Source organism: Pangasianodon hypophthalmus, chromosome 15 (assembly GCF_027358585.1).
Source record: "Pangasianodon hypophthalmus isolate fPanHyp1 chromosome 15, fPanHyp1.pri, whole genome shotgun sequence".
NCBI classification, from domain to species: Eukaryota; Metazoa; Chordata; class Actinopteri; order Siluriformes; family Pangasiidae; genus Pangasianodon; species Pangasianodon hypophthalmus.
In genome coordinates, this window is record NC_069724.1 from 7,915,558 (window position 1) to 7,941,592 (window position 26,035).

A 26,035-nucleotide genomic window follows, 5' to 3' on the forward strand; every position below is an offset into this window, starting at 1 on the left:
AATATTTTCACCAGATTTGATCCCTGATTTGCCTTTTGGAAATGATTTGCAAGTAATCAGAATTGATTGCTTTGGAAACAGTTATTATCTGTTAGAAAGAAATCTAATCAACATTATCGCTGATCTTGTGCCAGAATAATTGGAGGTAAAGCAAGATTTTTAAGACTGAAGGTCTTGTAATGCAAGACGGCCTGTGATATAATTGATTCAGAAAACAGACAATGATGCACCTAAAATAAAAAAAAAATTAGGAGCGTCTTTACAACCCATCATGCAAAAATGACCAAAGACCACACTAAATTGTGGTTTCTTGGTAACATGGTGATGGTATGACCATTTATAGCTGCTATAACATAAGTGATAACTGGAGCTAACTTGTTTCACAAATGTTCCACAACATTAAATGTAACCAAAAATGGATAAAAACTGTGATGTGTCATTCTTTAATATAAGATTGCTGTGGTATAAGAGGAACTTCAAGATTGCTCTGGTTCCATCAAGATTTTGGATTTTCTCATTTCATCAAAAACTCAGAGTCTGCTTGATTGTTTAGTGCAACGGTTCTCAACGTGATCTTGCCTCTGGCACAGCCATTTCTCAGTTCATCATTAATTTGTGACCTGAAAGCAGTTTAAACATTTTCTCCCTTCTAATTTATTTCATAAAATGATTAGAGCAGTAATGTAATTGATCAAAAAAAAAAAATCAATTCGCAGCAAAAGTAGCCTATGGGAAAACTGCAGAACTGGCAACACTGGCAAGCTGTTAACAGGAAACACCAGATGCCTTTTAAAAAATGCACTGTCAGAAGTTCTGTACAATTTGTTTCGCTTTTGATGGAGAAGTGGAAGATGCCCACAAGTGACCCACCAGCTGAAAACTACTGGGTCTAGTGTGTACTCCAATAAGACTAAAAATCCTTTTAAAAATGCCATTATTTGTGAGAAGCCCTTGCTTTTGTAATCTGTAAGCTTCAATCTCTGCTGTGGAATTAGCGTTGGCATGCAGAATTAATGTCATTAATAACGTGACATTGATACAAAAAGTCTTCTTTCTATTCCAGCAGCTTGCTGTGCTTTGAAAACCAAGAATTTACATAACCTTATGAATATATACATGTGGCCTGGTGATGAATTCCCTGAGCCTGGGAGAGGGATCCTCACGGTGACGGGTAGAGATGTGATCTGCAGGCTGTGCTGTGCTAATCGAGGAGCGGTTACTGCTCGGCACAGTGAGTGCTTCTCCACCAGGCTGTCACTGAGAGCTTTTGATCCCTATTCGCTGCTGCTCCCCGTCTCAGAGATGCCACCACCGCTGTTATATCGTTCCTGTGATATTCTCACCCTCACACATGCTCTCCAGCGGCTCAAGTGTGAGGGAGGGGTGGAAATGATGTAATGCTGCAGGGAGCAGACACTCTGGAGATGTGTGTAGGTGAATGTGTACGTGTGTAGATGCATACATATGGGGCATGTTCATATGGCATCGATTAGTGTGTGTAAACATTAGCATCTGTCTTTAGTCACTGAATTATGCTTTTTAAATGCCCAAGTGAACCATGATGATTAAGATGCTCAAGGATACGTGAGGCATAAACAGTGAAGCTGAACTAGTTTTAGAGCCTGTAGTTAGTGAAGGGATTTTCTGAGCAGAGGAAGAACGCCCGACAAAGTTACGGCTCTCCCTCACAATTCTGAACTGAGAGCAAAAGTGTCTAAAAATGACATGTGGTAATATTGTTTATATTAGGCATGTATTAAAGGTTGCACGGCTATTTAAATTTTACTATCAGCAAAAAAAAGAAAGTAGTCGATTCGTCATCTTTTCTATAGTTAAAACAAAAACTGATACATGACCTTCAATTAACAGCCATACAAATGACATTTCCAGCATCAGTGCAATGAATGTACTAAATAATACATCACTGTATCGTGTTACACTATTTAAAGTGATACCAATTGTTAAAATATGGTTCAGCTATAATCGTTGATCCTGGAACTGAGATCGCGCAGCATAGAAGCTCATGTCTGACCTCAGAGCCCTCCTTATAGCGCGTGGCTTTCATTTGGATGGAGGATGCTATGTCTAGAGTGTCTGGAAGCTTTTTTTTCCACACTGATATTGACCCTGGAGTTGAACCACCATGTTCAACTCCAGCTTTAATAGTGCCTGAAAATGAATATAGCTCAGCTTCTAGCTGTGACAGCGCCCTGAGTGGGATTGGATAGTGGCATGGAACCCACAGCGGTGAAGATACTCTTTCACACAGTGCTGGACACAATGGAATTTACTGTGTCACATTGCAAGGATTTAATTTAGATTTTTATTTTACAAAAATAACTGCAGGAGGAATTTGTTCAAGAACAAGTAGGAGTGGGAAAAGTAAAGTAAAAATTCCCTGACAATTATGACTCAATGAGACACAGTGAGACACATTGAATTAAATCAAATAAGACATGAGTGCTGAATAAAAGAGTGTAGATATGATAGTGATGGATATGATAATACTTTAATAAAGTGTACATATGATAGTAATTTAATAATAAGTGGCATGTAAAGAAAACCTTTTTATGTAGGTGTGAACAAAATATTTAACATGAAACCAGCTTTACCATGCAAATGTAAGTTATGGTTTTGAAAATTGTTCTTGTTATCTTTGAGATACTGAGCCAAAATATCAGGAAACTTTAATAAACTTGTTTTTATATTCAAACAGCTTCCAAAAAATCGAATACATGCCCTTTCGTGGTATCAATTTGAGCACACAATTATAATCCACCTAGTATTTTTCAGTTTTAGGACATTTTTAGAAACATTCCAATTATCATATTCATCAAGGCTGACAAGACTAGCGAACAAGACTTGCTAATTTGCTCATATGAAAAGATGCAACCCTCTGTAAGCCCTCTTTGTGAATCAGCATTTATTAAGTTCACTCATGCAAAACCCTCAGAAAAACCCTGAGACATATGGTTTGTTTTAATCAAAGACGTGTACAGAGGATGACTGGGGTGTTGTTCAACAGCTTGATTGCCTTGAAAGTCCAGCTTGAATTTAACCACATTCCTTTTTTTTATTTGTGTTCATTTGTTTGCACTGTTTAACAATGGTACAACCTCCAGCTGCCAGTTTGTGTGTCAGCTCAGCTCACAGTTTCTGTGGATTTTTCATATGCAGACCTCTGACACTCAAAACAGTAATGTATCACGGCTCAGATTTCACTAGTATAATGAACATTGAAATTATCACCTTTTGGTAACTATATTACTGTTGCTGAGAGTAATATGGATGTCCGATTCCTCTAGGTTAAGCGAGAGCTTCTGTTGCCATAGAAACATGGATAAGCAGTATTAAAACAAACTTCCTAGTGGGAGGGTCAGAGAAGAGAGCAAAGTGATTAAATCCGCTGTACCATGGCAGCAAGTCAGCGCTAATCCTGTGGGATTGAACAAGAGGGTCACTATTGTTTAGTCTGACCCTTACACAGGATCAGATTAGTTTTATGAAAGAGTCTACATGGCAAAACTGTGTATCCCTCGTACTGTGCAAATGACTAGTGCAGTGCCTTTTTGGTATCTTTGATTAGGGTAAACTTGCGTGGGACGGTACTGAGTTCATGTAGCGGTGAAAGGATTTTTGGAGGATGGCGATTTTTATGAAGATGGAAAATTACATTAATTGTCACTTACGTCTAGCATAGAGTCTTAACAAAGGGAATATAGTAAAGCCTGTTCACTTGGAAGCCATTTTGGCATCACTCCCGGGAGTTATTTCCAGTCATACAACACCAGGTTCTACTTGAATGGAGAGAGCTCTGGAAACTGGAAATGAATCAATAAGTTGATGTTTAAGACATAGATTTCAAATGTATGTGAAACTTACATATAAAGGGTGTAAGTAGTGTGAGTCCAATAACATACAAAATAGTATTTTTTTAGGTTGCTACTCCACTTGCATAAATGGAGCAAAGCACCCTATATCTGCACATGTATCACTGTAAGAATTTGACTTTATTTATTTATTTTTTTTGCTAACATCTTTAATAACAAGGCGATTTTAACTGACCTTTAGCTGAGGGGTCCAGCTTATGTAATACAGCCACCATATTGAGGGTTACACGCTGGCATGTTTATCTTCATTCCCCAGATTGGTCACTTGCTAATTCCCACCCACCAGCCAGCGGTCTCCTATCATACAACAGCTATCAAATGGGGAGACTAAAGGCTAACACGTGCTACCTCTGAGAGACGTGAAACCAGCTGCCGCATCTTTTTGAACTGCTGCTCATGCTGCGTCAGAGGGCAGCTGAACATACCGAGGAAAGAGCTATCTGCCCTCTTCCTCATACTCAAGCTCACATATGCATATGAATGGCTAGTGTCTCTGTGACTGACAGGGAAGAGAGTGATCACATGGTCAGTTTTGCTCCCTTGGCTCCCGGCTATGGCATGACTATGGCATCCTTGCAATTTAAACTCACGATTTCCCCGATAATAGGGTGAACGCTTTTTTTTAATTATTATTGCACCACTTTAAATACAGTGGACTGTATTTAAAGCAGTGGACTGTGTTTAAATATTCTGTCTCTGACCTCAATCACTTTTTTTGGGTTTGGGTGTGATCTGTAGAGCTCATAGTAAACAAGATGCTATTCAGTCCTATTACGTTTGTGCTTGTCATTAGTCAGGTGAATTAGCAGTGCTCCAGCTTGTTCTCTAGCCATTCCAACCAACCTGGATTCATGAGGCCAATGGTTGGATTTTGTTTCATTTCACATGATTTAAGGTATGAAGTTAAGTCTGAATGCTACCTTAGCTGCTAAACGTAACCACAATTGTTGTATCCCTCGATAAAACTTTGCAATATACATAGGCAAGTGTGAGACCATGTTGTTTGTTGTGCAGATGTGAGATGAGCAGGTAGTGTTGAGGCAGCAGCTGGCTTTTGGTCTTGTTGATGTTGACTCCGGGAGCTCTCCATGGTGCTGATGGCTTCACAGCCTGGTGTAAGTGCTGAGCATTCAGCTGAGTGGGCCTGACCATATGCTGCAGTCACTCTGCAGATGGCATTGTGGGCAATAGCAAAGGCCACAGTCCACAACAGACAACAGCAAAGCACTGGAGAATGATGAGTAAACTGTGCTTAAAATGTGTCTTTGGTCACACTATAATCTTTTCAGGCAGGTGTAAAGGTAATCTGTACAATATATTCATATCAGGTAGGAACTAAAGAGAAAGGCCCAGCCCTTATTTCAGAAAAAGGATAACCAAGAAGCAAATGAAGGCGTTCCTTTATCCACTTATTCCCTCAGTTTACCGTATAAGCATTTAGTAGCTCCTAAATGCTTTAGCAGTTGCTGCAAATTTGCATTGTACCAAATATAACCCCTTCTTAGTAAAGGAAAATTGTCTTTACAATAAAAGTAATCTGACAGTCTGACATCTAAAGTAAAGGTTTATTTGGTCTGTCCTTCTTTAGGAAGCCTTAAAAGTTGTATGCAGAGCCTGATAACAGATCACAAGCTCCAAGTAGAACCCAATTAGGAACAGTAAACCTATAGATTATCTGATTTTTAAACAATTCATGAATCTTTCGCTCAGTTCAGATCCCTGATTATACTTTCCACAGTGTTTTGCATGTTCACAGTGTCAATCCAATGCCCATGTGATTTGGCTTTGCTGTAACCCCTGCATTACACTTTCACTAATTAATTTCTGGCAACTAAACCAACACCATCCAGCTCCTGCAATGCTGTAGCAGACCAGGGCGACTAATATAATGCATTTATGTAGTTTAGCACTACAGTCGTGCCATCTTCCGTACATCTCATTAGGGGTGTGTTAACATCTGTTGGGTAAAGCAAAGGTGTTGCTTTGTGTCACCAGTTCCATATTAGCTGTATTTATATAGTGTTTTTATTTCACTCAGGATCACCGTACACATCAACAAAAAATACACATTAAAAAAAACCATAAAAGCCAAATAACAAAACAAAAAAATAAAAAAGAAAAGCTGCAGTGCCATTCAACATGAAAATGGGAAAAAATTTATTTATTTTTATTTCTTTATTTTTGGCACACACTAAAAAAGGAAATAATTTTTTTTAAATAAATAATGATTCAAATTATTAATTTTTTTAAAACTGTTTTCAACTCTTTCTACTTCTTTCACCACAAAAGTCTAGAAATCAAGTACAACTTGGCTATTCTACATGCTATTCTCTAGTTACGATGTGTACTCTTGAGTATGTTTTCAGAAAGGCTTTGATAAAAATCAGATCCGCATATATAGAAATAAATTTATTGTGATTAAAATATTCTTAAATAGCAGCATCTGGAAAATCCAGTCTCTGGCTTGCTCATTAGGGATAAATCTAAATTATATTCACACATCTGTAAAGTTGCTTTGTGACAATATTCATTACTTAAAGCTCTCTATAAATAAAATTGAAATGAATAGAATTTTTTCAGCCACCATGTCATCCTCCTTTACTGTCATCCTCCTTTACTGTCACCCCTCGCTATTTTTAAAAGCACGTAGTGACTTTATTATATTAGCAGTACATCATGCAGTAATGAGTCTTAAATCTTAACTAGCTAGCCAATAATTGCTGACACACATTGGGGTCATTCATTAATTTTAGCCTGAAAATGAATCTGAAATGAGGAAAAATAAGCCAAGGAGTATAATATATGCTGTCTTAAAGCCAAAATCGTTTTGAAATGAAAACAAAAATCAAATGAACGCAGCGTACGTGGACCCCATGCTCACATCAGCACCTTTTGCTGGCCAGTGCAGCCTCACCGCCCACAGTCTGCAAAACCTTCCCATGATTCATTGCTTCACTTTATAATATGCTGCATCGAAGGCAGATATGAGCCAACAGTCTGTGGGGATGAACATCAGTCCTGGGCAAAGAGGATTTTCCTCATTATGACTTGCTTGTAAATGCTGGATATGACATTTGCATTCGTCTGTAATTAGTTCTGGGTATCAGTTCCACATCTCCGCTCTCTACTGGCATCTCTGCTGCTCCATTCTGCCCTGCGTTTACGTTTATTTAGAGCATCTGGCAGCTCTCTGTTGTGCCATTGTCTCACAAAATGCACGGTTTGACGGCGGTGAAATCTTTCTCTTGTGATTTTTCAATGCATTTTGTTATGGCTTTTCTAAGAGCAAGTCATTTTTTAGAGTCATTTTATTCACTTCATCTGCATACAGTATAACGAGTGAGCCAGTGAAAGAGAGTTAGAGGAAGAGAGAGAGAGACAGAGACAGAGAGCGGAGACAGACCGAGACAGACATTTCCGGCTGAGGTAAATGCATCACCAGTTGCAGCAGCAGCAGCAGGAACACTAAGAGCTGGCTATGAATTAAGAGGAGCTCAGCTGCTCTTCTTTCCTGCTTCTTTCCCTTAGCAGTCCTGAGTACACCATTTCTTCCTGAAGGACGTGCACAACACCTCATTCTGGACACTTATTTACTGCTCTGTGAGGTGGATTACTGTGCCTTTATATGCTGTTATTTAAGTTCACTCAGCTGTGTACAAGTACCATAGGTTCACACGAGCAAACTACATGTTGCTTATGTTGCTTGTAGTTTGTCTCTTGTGTGCACATTCCAGTGTTTTTTTTTTTTAACATTCCAATAGATCCACCACCGATCCTTGCTACTTCCTTCCAAGCTTGATTTTTACTTTATCTCTATACACATTTAAGGAGATGTCATATATGACTGGATAATATGAACCCATGGTTCTAACATTTTTGTGCATCAAACAGTAAATGGGAACTAATTGCTGGTGGGAACTAAAAGTTGTGAGAAGGGAACTGAAGAAACATCAGACCACATTTTACTGCTCTTTACAGTGTCATACCAAATTTGCTTAGAAGAAAAACCCAATACGATTGTCGCTTGTCGCTCTGTCACTTGCTAGTCTGAACCTAGGGTTACTCCTTCTAGTTTCATCTTGCAAGCCAACTTTACAGTATATGTTGATAGAGTTTGGAAGTTTTTGTCCATTTCGCAGAAAGAGGACATTTGTCTGACCTTGAAAACAATCATTTCCTGTAGCCATATGTGAGGATATTTAGTTTTAATGGAGGCATTTATTCTCATTAATTCCTCCAAACACAACTCAGGACAGAGTGCTCAATCACTCTTTTCAACCCAGTGACTATAATTTTCCCAAAAAAGTGAATTGTTGTCAGTTTGTTTTGGATTGAAAAACCAGAGAACAGATGTTCATACACAATAACTAGTGAATAGTCAATATATTCAATATTCTGATAGTTGTGACCAGCTACAGATGGGAGACAAATTAAAGGAAAGCCGATGCCTGTGTTATACTGTTGGGGCATTTATTTATTTTGCTTGCATGGTTTGGCTCGACTCATCTCCTTGGATTGAAGAGTCACTGCAAATCAATACAGTCCTGACTGATCACCTTTATCCTATGATGAGCATTTCTATCCTGATAGGAATGTTCTTTTCCAGGAGGACTCCACACCATCCACAGAGCATGAGAGCTCACTGAAAGGTTTAATGAGGATGAAATTTATGTAAATCTTATGCAATGACCTTCACACGCACCAGATCTCAACCCATTTGAACACCTATGGGAGATTTTAGAGCGACCACGCTCTCCAGAAACCATCATCAAAACACCAACTGAGGGAATAGCTCTTGGAAGAGTGGTATTCATCCCTCCAGTATAGTTCCAGACTTGTAGAATTGATGGCAAGGCTCATGGAAGCTGTTTTGGCAGCTTGGGGTGGCACGATGCCTTAGTAAAACACTGTTAGTTTTTCCTTTAATTTCTCAACCATCTTTTACATGTAAAATGTGGGGTTTTTTTTTGTATTAAAGTGAAAAAGTCTGTTTGCTTTTGATTTGTTTGCATTCTGCTGCAAAATTATTTATATGAGGGTTAGACTAAACCCTAGAATTAGCTATGTGTACATGTAACATAGTTGGGCTGCATAGTGTATTATACTAGAGAATTATTATTTCAAATATTAGGCTTTGAGAAACCTGCAGTATGTAAATGGGTGCTTTGTGAACAATCTGATTAATATCAGAGGTTGCTGTTGGGTTGTTGGTGAGTATTCTGATAAAAGTGGCACACAAATGCAGGCACATATTTATATCTCTCATATAAGCCATTAATATGATAAAGTCTCTGAATAAAGTTTTACTAAGTGTTCTAAAAATTCTTCCCGTTTGCTGATAACTGCCAGGTTTAGCATTGATACAGTATGGGGAGTGAAAGCTAATATTACGTCTATACGTTAGCTCTGATAGCTAACTAAACAGACTGCTAAAACTGCTTACTGTCACCATGTCAGTAAGTTTGCTCTCATCATGACTGTTGTGGTTTTTCATACACTAGCTACAGAACTAGCATGCTATCACATGGTCTCTGTATTCACTCACAGGCAAGCAGCTGCTCTTCACAGCAGATTGTCAAAATGGAGCTATTTGGAGAAATTATTAGGGATAAGTGGAAGAATCCGATGAGAGATCATTCCAGGAAAGTACTGTTGAGCTTTAGTGTTTAGGAAGAGCTGTTCATGTTCATGTGAGGTGAATGAGGAGAAAGATGAAGGCTTGTGTATGACCAGATCCATCCTGCCTGCTTTTTAGAAGCTTTACAATCTGCTTCAGTGTAACCACAAAGCCTTATTATAGCTTAAATATCTGCACCTGAGATACAAGCTTCTGATTTTATCTCTGGCTGCTGCTCACACACACACACACACACACACGCGCACAGCAGGGGAATGATATTAATCTTCCATGAAGTAGATAAAATATTTAATATTTATCATCATACAGTAGAATATCTCTCAGTCAGTGTTGCTAGTTTAACTACATTTCCCAGTAGTCACATGGTCACCTTTTGAAAGGTTGAAAATAGTTTGAAAAGAGGTTTTGCCTAGATCCTTTCCATCTCCGGACCGGATTTTAGGAATGCGATGTAAAGGCTGGTCATATCCTTTCTTAGAGAAAATGCATACAGAAATTTTTTACTTAACTGTGTGTAAACTTTAGCACATGAGCTGTAAAGGATTGCACACCGAAGGTCTATCTGCTTTGCCATAGCAGTGATTTAAAAAACTCTTGAATTTTATGGAACTGTAGAAATAGCTGGTGTCTCACCATTTTTCTCTTTCAGGATTCATTAAAGTCAGCACAATGTAGGCAGCACTGTAGTGACCTGCAGTCAGACCTTAGGGACAGTCGGCTGAATTTTTATCAACTGTGTGTTAAAAAAAAAAGAAAAGAAACTGTTTGTTTCATTTCATTATTATTTGTATATAAACAGTATGTAGTATATATTTTTTACAGTTTTACCCCACTTTCTCTCTGTTTGGTCACCTACCAATTCCCACCCCCTAGCTAGTTCTCCCGTACCACATGACAACCACCAACCACGTGCTTCCTCTGAGACATGTGAAGCCAGCTGCTGCACCTTTTCCAACTGCTGCTCATGCTGCGTCACAGGGCAGCTGAACACACTAAGGAAAGGGCTGTCTGCCCTCTTCCACATACATGAGCTCACAGACACCCACAGCTGACACTGTCACTGTGATTGACAGGGGAGAGTATGCCATCCCTCCCATCCAGAGAGGACGGCCAGTTTTGCTTTCTTGGATTCCCGGACACAGATAGCTATGGCATTGTCGGGTCCTGTCCTGATCTCCCAATATTCTTCCAGTGAGGGACTATCATTCATTTATGCTACTTTTGCCATGTAGCTTATAGTGTAGCAGCTACATTTTTTGGAAAGCTTTAACCAGCTCTCAGCCCTTTTGCAGGGGTGTGTTTGCATTTGGAGGTGATGCACAGATGATCTGAAATCAGCAGCTCTGTTTGATGCATTCGCAGTAATCTAACATGAGAAGGATATAATTAGAGACACAGAGAAGCGCAGTAAGAGGCCACTTGTTCCAAAAGCTCTATTTAGCCTCAGCAGATAGCCCTCTTTACTGACACTGCAGGTGCAGCCTGACTGGCACCAAACACAACCTGCTGGAGCCTGCCGTTGTGTGTGTGATCAGAGAAAGCGGGACTATAAAGCCTGACAGTCTGCTGTACATGAATAGAGAAGCTGCAGTACCAGCACTTTGATTTCTGCCCACTGCAGGTATAGTGCCAAGCGAGTGTGATGTCTGATTCAGCGAAATATAAGGCACATTTATTCAGTCTGCGCATGTGCCGGTGTCAGGTGAGATCACTTGAAGGCTTTGGAGCCAGAAGCAGGCCATAAGATCAATAAGAAACTGCGGCTGTGCAATTGCAGGACTTTTTTTTTTTTTTTTTACACACCCTCTAGTGGCCTTCAGCCTTTTGAGACATTCTGACAGACGCTTATGAGAGAGTGTGTGAGTGAAAGGAGAGACAGGCTCTGTTTTTGGAGTGTTGGTGTTTAGTCAGCATCACAGGTCAGTGCTGTGGGAGTGTGTGAGTGTATCTGAAGCTGAACAGCAAGCAGATGGAGCTCTCTGAGTGGACAGATGTCTCTGCCTCTCGGCCTCGTCGCCTCTTCTGACATGTGAATCCGAGAAAGCGCCTCACTCTCTCTCTGCATCACGGATTCAATTAAGGAGAAGAAGACATCTTTAAAGATTTCTGACCGCACGTCTTGTCTGTCTGAGTGGCTGTTAAACTATGGCTATTTCTTATACTAACTATCAAAACAAGTTTGTATATCATTCCGAGGGTGTATAATAAGCCCATTAAAAGACAGTGTTACATGAAGATAGGGCTGAGTAATATGTTAGTGTCGATAGTGCAATTTATTAACATCATGATATACTTTCCTGAGTGTTGTGAGTATCCTGAGGTGTCAGAGCGTTTATGACTCTATTGTTACTCACTATAATCAGTGTTACACTCAAACAGCTAATCTGAATTTAGTTTTTTGATAAAGACGTAGATTATTGGCCATATTCCGGGTTGAGTTAAGCACAGGCAGTGACAATACTGATTTTGTGCACTTTGATATTCAGACCTCATATATAACTATAGACATCAGAAGTTATGTAAGAGTTATGCACAAGAGGTGGTATCTGCCTGAAACAGAGGCTTGTCTCAACTGTAATTTAAAAGTTTAAAATTTAAACTTTAAAAGCATTTTTTATTACATAAAAATTGCACATTGTTTTCTTTTTGTAAAATCACTCATGTATTTAAAAGTAAATGAACTGAACATGTGTAGAAATGCTATGAGTAAAAAAAGGTTTTCCAAATGTGGCCCAGAATTAACATCCAGTGCTAATTAATGTTGCTTAACAAAAAATTCAGAAAATATAATTTTTTAATTAAAAATTAGCAATATTCCGAAGTAAAAAATATATTTTAAAAAACTCTACTTTTATGCTGAGCTAAGATGTTCACTAAGGTGTTTTTGGTATTTTGTATGAGTGTGTATAGAAAAGAAAGGCAAGTAGTCAGTGAAGCAAATAAAATCAGGATAATGGTTTCTGCTTTAAAAAAAAAAATAAAACAAATATAGAATGTAGTTCGAGGCCAGTTTTAAATGCATAAATATGACAATTAATTAATTGTATCAGATCTTTGAAATCCATGAAAAGGGATGTCTTGAGGATTTAATTATTTTAATTAATAAATATAATTTTATCGATAAAATTATAAACAACAGTTACTTCCAGTGAGCTGTAAGTGTAGCAGATGAGTGTTCAGCTTTGGGGACCTTTTCTTTACAGGAAAGCAAATTGAATGAATAAACACATTGGCATTATTTTAATCATTTGATTCGATTTGAATGTTTATTAATCAACTCTATTAAAATAGTGACGTAACTTTTGGATGCAAGTTGCAGACTCTGAATACAGCCCAATATTTGTATTCATATTTTAGTCACGTGGTTATTGATAGTCTTAGTTTAGATTTAGTTGACAAAAAAAAAAAAAACAGCAATTTTAGTCAGTTAAAACTGATGTATTTCTGCAATGGCTCAAACTATTATGTTATGTTATCATTTTGCAGCTCCTTAATGAAGTGTGTGCATTTAATAACATTATTCTAATGAGCACATTTATTCACATGAATATAATTGTATTCATCAAGTATCACATGATGTTGGCCATCCAGTGTGTTAGTTCTATGTTGCTAGTATTATACAGCCTAACAAGGTAGACACTGAAAAAGCAGTTTTTCCTAGGGGACGAAAGGGATAAAACATTTTATCACAAAATAACAGCAATCCAAATGGTTACTAAAGTTAGCATGCGAGTATGACAGGATAATTCCCCACCTATGCAGGATTAGCATACATATTCAGATCAGAGAAGCCAGGGCTGTAGTCTATCTAGCACCATGCTCGCCACCACAGAGGTGCTTTCTCACCTTGCCTCTTGCTTCATAGCTCCAACACGTCTTAATTAATTCTCTTGAATAATCAACTTTTCAAAGTGAGTGCACGGAGATTCACTTTCATCTAATCAGCTAGTTCTGACATTTTCATCTCATTTTCTATTCTATTTGTTGAGGAAAAAGTCATTATATTTTACGTGGTATGTATTTTGGAGTGAATTATTATTCATTATTTAGTTTTCATCACAGAAAAAAGCCTGTTGATGATCATTTTTCATCTTAATTTTTGGCAACAAAATAACATGTAAATGTTACTGAGTGAATGTTAAATTGTTTTACTTTCCCTCCATTTCTTCATAAAAAATAACATTTTGTGAATATTGAATGAAATTATCATGAATTTGGCACCGCTGTTTTGTTATCAGTCTCTTAGAAAATCCTGCTTTTTCCTTTCATTTTTACCACAGGCTTGTTTGTTTTAAATGCTCTATTAATGCCGTTATACCGTGAAACTGTGGTATTTTTAGACTGGATTATCACACCGTGTAAATTTAAATCTGTGACACGCAAGTATACACTCCAGACTCATTTACATTCAGGAAATTATGGTCCTAAAAAAGAAGATAAATATGCATGGATTATTATCATTTACCTGCCATGTCATCATTAAACTGATTGATCTGCAGCAGATACTGGGCTGTATGTAGAACATAGATGTATAAACACCTCTCATTTGTGTTGCAGCTCCTCCAACCTTCATAGACACACCGCCACAGTACGTGGAGGCTAAAGAGGGGGGCAGCATCACTCTCAGCTGCACGGCGTTCGGCAACCCCAAACCCTCGGTCAGCTGGATACGGGAGGGTGAGGAATTACAGGACAGCGCCAAGTACAAGGTGGGAACCACTTTCTCTTCTCAGCTGCTAATATTAGCTATATGACACAAAGTGTGCAGAATTCACTTCTCATTAGTAGCCTGTTCTTTGAGCACCCGTGTGATTTTTCATGCATAGTCTTTAGGTGATGTTGATACATTTTTATCATGCAAAGCCATTGCGAAAGGGACAATATAATGGGATACCTATGTGTCAGGTATTAGGCAACCGTTTGTTACCATCAGTCCTTTTAATAGTGCACAACATCATGCAGTGTCTGGGAAGCTACTTTTTATTGTACACGTTACTCATGATTTAGCTAAGCTACAGCCAAAAATACCATTTTGATAAAGTAGCTAGCTACACTACAGGGTACTTAGAAAAACCAGCCAATTACAATGAATCTACTCTGTCCAACTGCGACATTTTCGTTTTCGTGCAGCTCATTTCATCCATTAATCGGTAAGCACTTTAACCTGGTCAGGGTCATGGTGGATCTGGAGCCTATCCCAGAAACACTGGGTGCAATGTGAGAATACAGACTGGATAGAACACCAGTCCATTACCGGGCATCACACTCATTCACACATAGGGAGCATTTAGAGAAGCCATTCAGCCTACTGGGGAGGAAACCGGAGAACCCAGAGGAAACCCATGTGGACGCGGAACCTGTGTGAAAATGCATAGAACTTTTACACAGCCCTGGAGCTACAATACTAAAATGCTACTTGTAGCTAGCTACTCCCCAACACTGAAAACATATAGAGTTCTATATGCAACCTGATACATTTCAGCAAATTTCCCTTTCTACAGTTTTGCTTTAATTTGTTTTGGAGATTAGTGAAGTCACTCAAACACTGAAGCATTGGCCGTGCTATACTGTCACAATGACTTAATTGAGCCATGAATGTTTTGCCAGGGAGGACTGTGTGAGTGTGTGTGTGTGTGTGTGTGTGTGGCTTATTGCAAAACTGAGAGTGACAGGAAACAATTTTCTCTCTCGCTGAGACACATGGACATGTGCTAAGCTCTCCATCCGTCTACAGCTTCATAGCTTCATGCTCTGTGACCCTGTGAGATGGAAAACACCAGTTGAGTGTAATACTTGACTCAGAGTGAAGAGAACACAACACAGTTTGTGTGTGTCTGCGCGTGTGTGTATCCACAGACGAGACAGCAGATGTGTCACTGCACATCCTCTGAGCGATTTCTAATTGCTAACTCTTTCTGTGTCCCGTGTCAGCCCTCTTTTTTCAGAGCGAGCCGCCATATTGATCAGATGAGCTCTTAGAATCGGAGTTGTATCAGCAGAGTCAGTAGTCCTCTAGCAGGTGTCTGTATGAACAGTCACTCTGATGTCGTCCTTTGATTGACGGATGTCCCTGTAGAGTCTCAGCTCCAGCTGCCACTCTTACAGCCTGTGATATGTGCTGAAATGGGAAGTGACAGATTTAAAGCAGTTTTCCACCACTTTCAATGTCAGCCTCTGCCTTATTCTCTTTTTTCTATCTCTCCCTTTCTCACGCACTCATCCTGGCTCCCTCTCTGCCTTTCTGCCTCATTTGTATTCTTACTCCCATCATCCTTTGCCATAATTTCCAATCCTTTTCTCTCATTGCCTGTCTTATATTATGCATTATGCAGGAGTAGCTTTGGGTAGGGAACTTTCATAACAGCTGAAATGTCCCTGCCAACATTTGGGCCTTTAACTTGGTGTAAAATAGATTAAAGTTTTGCCTAAGTCCCTTAGGTTTTGTCACACGCGTCAGTCGGACTATTAGGTTAGAAGCTGATTTGCTCCGCCCTTGTCCTGTCATTGGTTTGTTCCACAAGTGTGTGCACCTTTTCTGTGTTTCCTGCCTGATTAGTTTCTCTTTGTATACCCTGCTGTTTCTTGTTTCAGCGCAAACTCTTATCATGTTTTTTTTAGCGTCCTAGCCTCATTTTCTGAGTTTCCCTGTGGTTTCGACTTTTGCCTGTATTGTGCTTCTGATTATGGATTGCCCCAGTAAAGATTTTATAGCAGGTTACAGAAACTCTGGTACCAGATTTGTTTCTGAAGCGCTCTGTTTCAATTACAGTTTTAAGAGACATTAAAGTGCAACTTTTAGGTTGGGAATCTTTTAACTATAATTTCAAGAGCAGTAGAAGGCAGCACAGGTTATGGAGTGTGAGTGTGTGAGTGGGAAATAGTGTAAACTACATAGAGTGAAGTGTAAGTGGCATAATTAATTATGAGGTTTGGATTTTATAGTATTGTGGGAGGTATGTTTTAATGGGTTTCAAAAGAGACGAGTCAGTTTTGTTTGAATTATTATTATCAAAACCATTGATTGTCTTTAAGTCAGTCTGGATGTGGAGAGTACAAAGTAAAAGTACATTATAAAAGTACACCCACAAAGTACACTATATAGCCACAAATATGACCATTTGACCATCACACCCATATGCGGGCCTTCCCCAAACTTCCCCAGACTGTTGCCACAAATTTGAAAGTACACAATTATTTAGGATGTCTTTGCCTGCTGTAGCTGTAAGATTTCCATTCACTGGAAGGGGTCTAGCTCAAACCTTTTATAGCATGACCATTCCCCTGTGAACAAAAAACAACGTCCATAAAGACATTGTTTGTCAAGGTTGGTATGGAAGAACTCAAGTGGCCTCAGCAATATTTTTGTGGCTGAATGGGCAGAAATCCCTACAGCCACATTCCAAACTCTAGTGGAAAGCCTTCCCAAAAGAATGGAGGCTGTCATTACAGCAAAGGGGGGACCAACACTGGAACTGGATGTTCAGCGAGTGCATATGGGCATGATTGTCAGGTGTCCACATACTTTTGGCGATAGAGTGTATTTCAGCAGACCATATCAAGTTCTTAGGAAAGTACTGTGGCAGATCCGATAAACAAATGAAAAAAATGTCTAGTTCAGTGACTCAAGATTACTAAACTTGAACCATCAGGGCTTCTGATGCAGTTTATCCAATCACACACATGTATGTAAATTATTTAGTTGTAGGCAGCTCATCGGACCAGAGCCGAGCTACAGGGCTAGAGATGTTAGCTCAGAAATTGACATTTTTACGTTTTTAGATTTTTCATTTTATGCACTCTGATTAGTGATCTGACATCATGGCTTTTTTTTTAAAGGCAATGCTGAAAGCAGAATGTCTAAAGATGAATGGAGAGAGAATGTATTGTATGCGTTTATTCTCCCTACTTATTCAAAGCAGATAAGTCTCTTCTGTTACATGCCTCATGAAGCGCCAATAATAAACAAAACAAAACCACACTGAACTGTCTTACTTGTAGCCTTAAACTATCACTATCACTAATAGGTATCACTATCACTATAGTTATTATGACTAATACTTCAATCATATTAGTTGCTTATCTGGACCTTTGTATGCAAGGAATTTTATGTAACTGGACTGTTACAATTTTACTTGAATACCGCTGGTCTACAAGTTCAGTTTAGAACTACTTATTCACAAATAAGTTTAGATAATATTGTCCAAATTCGGAATCAGGTTCAAAATCCATACCTACTCCACTCCTACCACTGGCTGTATATATTCAGTAACATCGACTGAAGCAATACTGTGCCATGGCCAGTTTATTTTTGGTCGGATAAACCCAGGGTGATGTACAGCACATTTTTTAGAGAAACTAAATGTGGCTTTGTTTCTGCAGACACAGTAGGAATGGTGGATTGCACACTCATATGACCTTAAAAGGAATGCAGTAGTGGCACCAGTGGGTTACTAAATGTAAGGCATCTGTTTTTAGAGACTGTAGACTCAGCAAAGAGAATGTCAGAGTAATGCACGGTTCAGTCACTCTTTTTATATGGTGTTTGATTTGAAGCATCACATAGATCAATGACATTTCCATACACATAGCTGAATAATAGCTAGAAAATTGTAGCAACAGGCTCTTGCCTTTAAGACTGAACACTCAACAACTGAAGAAGGATGAGGTTTTGATGAGAGGCGTGTTGCCATGCATGGCTTGTTAGACTGAGTGACAGCAAGCATTTAGCTGATGAGAAAGAAACTCAGTTCATATTAATAGAGAAGACAGAGAGGCAGGGAGGTTGTTTTTTTATTATTACATTTATAATTTCCTCAGCAGGCTGTAGATAAAAGATACACTGCAAAGCCACACACTCTCAGTTATATAATATTTTAATAAGCGTCAGTGGCAAAGGCTGCTAGACTAGAGTTTAATTTAAAGTGTAGATTATCAAGTTACTTAACAATGTATTCTTGACAATGTGTAAAACCTACATTATCTGAAGGAACAAGCTGAAGTGTGACTATAAGTTGGCTTGTGATCATTTGAGTCACCCTATCTCTACACAACTGAGCATCCATGAGAGATTTTGGAGTGATTGCAAGACACCAACTGAGTGAATATCTAATTTAATTATATTAATTTATTTAAATTCATTAAAGGTTCTATTTATCTCATATTGTCAGTATGAGATGAAGCTAATTAACCACAAAGACATTTTTTCCATAATCCTTTTTACCCATCTTTACCAATGATAACTAAATGTGTAATAGAGATCCAAATCACATAATGCTGTGATCACACCATTTTTTTTTTTGTACACATTCCTAACTTTAGTTCACTAGGCTAGCATGATCTCCACACAAGCTAGCTATGAAACATGTATAAAACCAACCATCTGATCACAAACCAGATGTTTTCCCACTAAAAATACAGTTCCTGAGGGAAATGCTTGTGTTTAAAATGCATCTGTGCAGTGCATTGAGCCTAAAAAAAAAAAAACATTTTGTTCTTCTTGATTTCTTCCATGTATTTCAGTGCCATGGTGTGCCAAAATAGAACAGCAAAGACACCAGCTCTGTTCTGCACTTCAAGCTTGTAGGAGCAGAATGAGTATCACTGACTGGCTCAGGAGCTACGAGTAGGAACAAATACAAGGAAACAAAAAACACGGGGAAAACAGCAAACAAGAAACATACCATCGACTCTTTATCTCCCCTCGACTTCATCATAATTAGTGAAAAGGCAGCATATCAGTCAAACCTATAAAGATATGCTCAGGCAGCCAGCCATTCTTATAAATAGCCTGAGGTCTTATTGGGTTAATCACATTCTACCTCCTTGCCCATATTGGCATGAGGGAATGCTTTGGGGTCTTTTTAAAAACTTTTCGACTTATCAGTAGAATTTGTCTGGTCTACTGGCTCTAATTGGTCCAGATGTTTGTAGACACAGTATATATGTATAGTACCTTGATGAGTATGAGTGAAATCACTTCAGTCTTAAGATTATTACTTGTCAGACTGTATAAGATGATCCCCGTGAAATCTTGGCCGAAATCAGTAACAGACTGTATCACATAACACGTGTTCTCTATGACGGATTATACGAAAATGATCCTCCAAAGAAAATTACTAAGTTCTGCTTATATCATATAACATCATGATCTGGTCTTGTGCAGAAAATGGGGTTGCATAAACAGCTATAATGGTAGCAATATTACAATATTAAACGAAGAAGACATGTTTGGAGCCATTTGTGTTAAAAGAACGTGGAATGCCCATTATTTCATGTGAACTTGAGGTGATAAGGATTTTTATTCTGTCTGTTTTTTCTGTACATGCATGCAGGCATGTAGGCTGGTAACATTATATGAATACATGTGAACATTTTATTAATTAAGTCAAAGTTTACTCTGTCCTCCTATTGGTGGATTTTAGATGAGTGTCATAACAGCAGTCACACTCTGAGATTTCAAACAAACATTTCTGACACTGCCAGAACTTTTTTGTCATTTGTCTTTGGTTGCAGTGGTACTAAATTGGCTGCCAGTGAGCACATCATATTATGTGTTCTAACATCTCCGATCTTATCAAAGAATGTTTTATGATGTGCGATTTTTGTCTGGGACAGCACAATCAGGCCAAAAATCGCACCAGGCTTTAGGCTCATGTCTGTGTGATGTTGACTGTATGTGTGTGTGTGTGTGTGTGTGTGTGTGTATAGTTGTGTGTTGTTGGGTCTGCTGTAGTCTAGCCACATGTCTCCATCTGGTTAATTAGAGTAATTACTGTGTCGCAGATTGCTGCTGTTTTGAATAAATGGGCTGCATTTATCTGTGTTCTTGCCATTCTGTGTGTGTGTGCGCGCGTGTGTGTGTGTGTGTGTGTGAGTTGTTGTACATACGATCACCCAGTTCCCAGCTGCTTCTGACTGTCGTCATGAATTGAAGTAGCCGATAACTCTTAGAACCTTATGTACAAATGTTTCACTCTCAGATCTATGAACCATTAATTACTCAGAAACAGTTCAACTACAGTTAATAGTAATGGTACTTATCTTTATTGGTACACTTTTTAAATTTATGTCCATAATGTCAAAGTGTTGTAAATAAGGTATTTATGATAAAGCACAATAATGAAAGAACCTACAATTTTTATGCATTGACTATAAATCTATAAAAAATGACTACACATGATAAAAAAAAATACAGCAATATAATAAAAGACCCAATAACTATGAATGGACTAGTTTAATTGGACCAATTATGGTTTTAATCTGTTTTTAAAAAGAATTGTAGAGCTTTTGTTCCAAATGGTGTCTTAAAAGCTATTTCACTAGATCCCTGGGGGTAATCTAGTCATCATCGACATTGATTCTGCATGGATTACCAGAAGGTAAATGTTGTTACAGTTCCGGATTTCCAGTAATGGAGGACTGTATTGACAAATTACCGCTAATTGCGTTACCAAGCTTGATTTCCTGAAGGGGTATTGGCAGGTCACACTAACTGCCAGAGCGTCAAAAGTTTCAGTATTTGTAACCCCTGAGCATTTCCTGCAATACCCTGTGGTGCTGTTTGACTTGGGTAATGCTTCTGTCATGTTTCAGCAGTTAGTTGATACACTAAGTGAAGTGAAGTGATCTACATACACTACTACAAACATCTATTCATCTACATACACTGATCATTTAAACACTCTAAGGTGCTCTAGCGAAAAGAGCGTTGATATATGAAATTCTTCTTAGTTCTACGAACTAAGAATACAATCACAGTTAGTAGTAATAGTAATAATAAGCTTTTTAATATTACGATTTTTATTTTAGGACTAAAATGTCAAAATGCTTCACACAGAAAGACTGCAAAATTAAATAAGATATTTATGATAAAGCATATCCTACAGTTTTTGAATATTAACTATAAATCCATGAAAATTACTACAGATCATAAGAAATCATGTGAAATATATTATATATTATATAATATTATACAGCATTTAAAAACTTTGCACCCCCAAAAGTGAAAAGGTAGAAAATTGCATTTAAAGATTTAATTCCATTGCATCCTGGACATTTGTACAGCTGGTATCTAGTTTACAAACTGAATTGATGTCCATTTCTTCGTCACGTAACTATCAGACTACTAGATCAAAGCATGACATTCACTGTGTGAGCAAATCACACTTAGCTAGCAAGGTTTTAGACAGCTTTATGCGGACTTACTGTTTCTACCACCACATTTGTTAAACTGGCTTCTTACCCACATGAGCATGATTTTCGCAGGAAGATAGGCAAGGCAAGCTTAAAAAGTAAATAAAAAGTTCACATTGTCTTGGTGAAGTATTTTTCTGGCTTCTTTAGTTTCTGGTTTGTCTTTTTGGGCTGGTTGCCAGAATTCAGCCACAGCAACATCCTACAGGTTTTCCCAGGCTGCCAGGGTTTCTCATATCTCAAGCAGGGTCTTAAACTGATCTTCCTCCTCTTCTTTCCTGCACCAGGCAACCCCAGAGTGGCCCCCAGGGTCTTTTTAACCCTGTGTTGTTACACTGTTGTCTGGCAAAAAAGGAGAAAAACCCTAATGAGTCCTGAGAGAGGCTTACTGTTTGTACAATGCCATCCTTTTATGCTGATGTGAGACTAGTTTTGCTGCCTTTGCAGGTAGTGTTTAAGAGTTGAAGTCAGAAAAAAACAGGTCATACATAAACTGAATATCTTGAATGTTGAGGAATAAGAGAGAGACTGGTTTTGGTATCAGTATCACTTTCTTTACCTGTATGACAAAAAACATGTGCATATGTCAAAAACAATTATTCAGATATATGTATGCTAATTATTTGCAGATGCAAAACACATCATGGACCTGACTTATATTTCTCAAGAAAGGTCATTATTTCAGTGTCATTGTTTCATTGTTTAATTTATATATCACTGTAAAGCTCCTTTGTGACAATGTCCATTGTTAAAAGCGCTATACAAATAAGACTGACTAGAATTGAATTGAATTGTATGTATGTTTGCACTGACAAAATTGTGTGTATATATTAGCGGTATAATGCAATGCCACTATCTTTATCTGTTTAGTGCACCAAATATCTGTATCTCCCAGTAAACACTGGGAAACGTTGAGGGGAAATCTCTGAGGTAGAAATGCCGGTGCTCTGACGGTTCCTCAACCTCAGCTACTCGAGATGTGTGCGGGACTGTTTTTTAAACTCACTCGGCAGTTATTATCTTTGCAAGTGTTCTTGATATTTTCTAATGAACTTAGTTGGTTCTATTTCACAAACTGAAAAAAATACATATAGTAGTAGCGGCCCTGACCAGGCAGTTACTAAGGATGAATGAACACTAAATGCATCACACAGCTACTCATGTTTACAGTATAAAAAATAATAACAAAAAGAAAATCAATAGTGCGCCTGCTATTTGTATCTGTATTTGTATCTGTTCACATTATATGTTCATTCCGAATAATGTATTTGTATTTGGTTTCATCCCTAGTGTATATGAAGTAAAAGGGCCATAACACACCCTACACTAATGCAGCATTCATGCTACCGACACTGACTGGATTTAACTGGATTTAATCTGCGGGGGTTAACATAGTAGCCAAACAGTAAAAGCATTTGTTGAGCTATATGCATTCAGGACTTTTAATTATAATACTCATGTTTGTTAATGCTTTGCTGCACTTATTAAACAAAAACACCTACAGCTAGTGTATCTCATTACTGATGCAGCTCTATCAGTCATCTATAAACAGTAATATTTAACACCTTTCTTTATTATAATTGTTTCTTTACCACATTGCTGTTAAATCCAAACAAAGTCTAGATTTAAACAATGGCCTGCTTTATTCTGGTCAGGGTTACGGTGGATTTAGAGGCTCGGGAACACTAGCCAAGAATAGAGCCTAGACTGGATGCCAGTTCATCGCAAGCAACCACACACACATATGCACCCTCATCCCTCATTCACACATAGCGGCAATTTAGACCGGCCAATCTACCTACTGCCACGAGAACCTGGAGGACACCCATATAGTCACAGGGAGAACATGCAAAACTGAGCTTAGGATTGAACTGCCCACCATTCAGTTTTCTTCCGATTTTGACCTAAAAACGCCTTATTATATTACACACACACACAAAAAAAAATAATAATAATAGTAATTTCACTTCCATAAATGTCTATATTTACCTCTATAATACCACTAATTTCAATAAAACAAAGGATTACACACATTGACTTATCCTTTCCTCTGTTGAACCTGGGTTAGCGGTTGATTTTATTTTATTTTAGGTTTTTTTTTTGGGGTGGGGGGACTATTTTTTGTTATAGAAACGTCAGACACAAGCACCTCAAACTCAGCTTTAGTGAAATGTGTAACTGTTGTCTGTTGAATGCTTTCTTTTTCTTGCCTCACTGTCTTCTACTATCCTAAATTAGGATGTGTTTCATGTAAATTAGATGTTAATGAGTGTAATTTGGGGCGTGTTGTATGCATATGACATGTAAATAAGGGAGTAGAGGATAGGAGCTTGCATTCACGCAGCTGAAGCTGATTCATTCACTGCTTATATTATTGAATCAGACAGACTCATTCATGCATCATTCTTTGTGTCATTGTTTAATTCATACTGTATACCTTATAACTGAAATATGAAGGCTTTAGACTTAAACTAAACTAAACCAAACTTCTCAGAGTTTCGTACTGCTTTCGGGGGGCATAAGAGGCATCTGGGTCATCCAGAAGCTACTATAGTATAAAGTCATCATTTAAATCTCATTTCCAACAGGCACACACAATAGAAACCTTAAATATTGAATAATGATGGTGAAATCTGCCTGATCTGTTAGTTAATGAGAATCTCAAAAGACATGTTTTATTAATTCTCTTGTAAACTTAATTGTTGTATGACTAATTTCATTCCAGAAAGGTAAGGTTATGGTAATAAGCATCCTTTGTTATTACTGGATATTGGGACAAGTGCAGGGATCCTTCAGGGATCACTACTGGGACCAATTCAGCTGCTACAGTGGAAGACACTGGAGAATGTTTGATAGTCACCAGGCTCTTGTACAGGGGTACCGGTAACAGCTTGAGGGGGCTGTAATAAAATGGGAATGGTGTATCTGTGGGTGTAAGAGAGAGAACAAGAGCACATTGATCTATTGCCCCTGGTGGAGTGGCCTGGTTTATTTGATCTCTCCTACACTGTCGCCGTCTCTTTGCTCTCTTTTTGAGTCATGATGTAATAAAAATATTATTAAAAATATTACATACCCTTTACTAAATGTTTTGTTGACATGTGGAATTGTGTTTACTGTATCTAATGTATCTGCTTCTGCTTCCACCTTTTCTCATGATACCATTTATTTTTTCAGACCAGTTTTTTCAGATCAGTTTTTTGGAACTTGTCGATACTGATACTGATACTAATACTGAAATGAGTAACTTCCTTAGTATTAATCAATCAATTTTATTTAGCGCTGTTTATATTGGTTGCTGTTGTGTGCTGCTAGTGACCGTCTCCTGCTGTGTTTTATGTTTACAGTGTTATGGTGTTTAAACAGAGAGCATCAGAGTGCTGACCTGAGCATGCAGAGAAGTATGAGTGATGGCGGTCATTAAAAATGAGCACAAATTACCGTGAATAGCACTTGTGAGCAATGTGTAGACCCTGGTAAAAGGAAGCGCATGTGTCTCAGTGCTTGCGGAACTGAAGTGCTCTCACATGCACTATCGCTTCACTGTTCCACACTTGCAGCTACCTTTGTGTGTGTGCACTCTCAATTAAAGATACAGTTTAAATGTCATAAGATATCACATTACTTGTATTGTACCGTTTTTTTTCTCCCTCATATCTTCCCTGCCAGTGTCCACTCACTAGCTACTCCCTCCCCATTATATGACTACCAGCCAGGAAGGGTGAAGGCTAACACATGCTTTCTCTGAGACACATGAAGCCATCCAGCTGCATCTTTTTGAATTGCTGCTCATGCAGCATCACAGGGCAGAATAATACACTTTAAGGAAAGTGCTGCTTGCCCTCTTCTGCATACATGATTGGATAGTGTCACTGTAATTGACAGGAGAGAGCAAATGCATAGTTTATGAAATATGTCCAGATCTCTGTCATTTTGTGTCAGCTGTTCATTAGCACTGCAGCGTACCCTAGGCTTATGTCATATATTAATGTTGATATCAGAGCATTGATATTGGAGAACGTTATCGAACCATTACCTAATACCAATATCGGTACTGATGCACCCCTACTCATAGCCTTGACCAATAGTTGTGTATTGCATCAGAAGCTTTAGTATGTGCTAAGATTATGGTGTAATAGTAATTGTAATCCTGAAGAAGGAATGCTTAAGGCAACCATTTACATTGTCTTTCCAAACTAAAGTGAATGTTGAATGTTAATTTCCATAAATTACCCAAAATTCTTTACATTAATATTACTCTGAATGGAAAACAGTGGCATTAACCAATGAGTTTACATAGAAGTATGGGTGTAGC

At 38.3% G+C, this 26,035-nt stretch overlaps 1 protein-coding gene across 4 annotated transcripts in view; it reads left to right on the forward strand.

Moving 5' to 3' along the window:
• The window catches only part of igsf9bb (immunoglobulin superfamily, member 9Bb), a 114,656-nt gene that overhangs the window by 38,535 nt on the left and 50,086 nt on the right, over positions 1 to 26,035 (forward strand). For all 4 annotated transcript variants that reach the window (XR_008303841.1, XM_026938854.3, XM_026938855.3 and 1 more), the window contains exon 4: positions 14,086 to 14,237. Coding sequence is in view for 3 of the 4 variants with exons in the window: in XM_026938854.3 (XP_026794655.2) it covers positions 14,086 to 14,237 (152 nt within the window). In the remaining variant the exon portion in view is untranslated. The remainder of the gene's footprint in view (positions 1 to 14,085; positions 14,238 to 26,035) is intronic.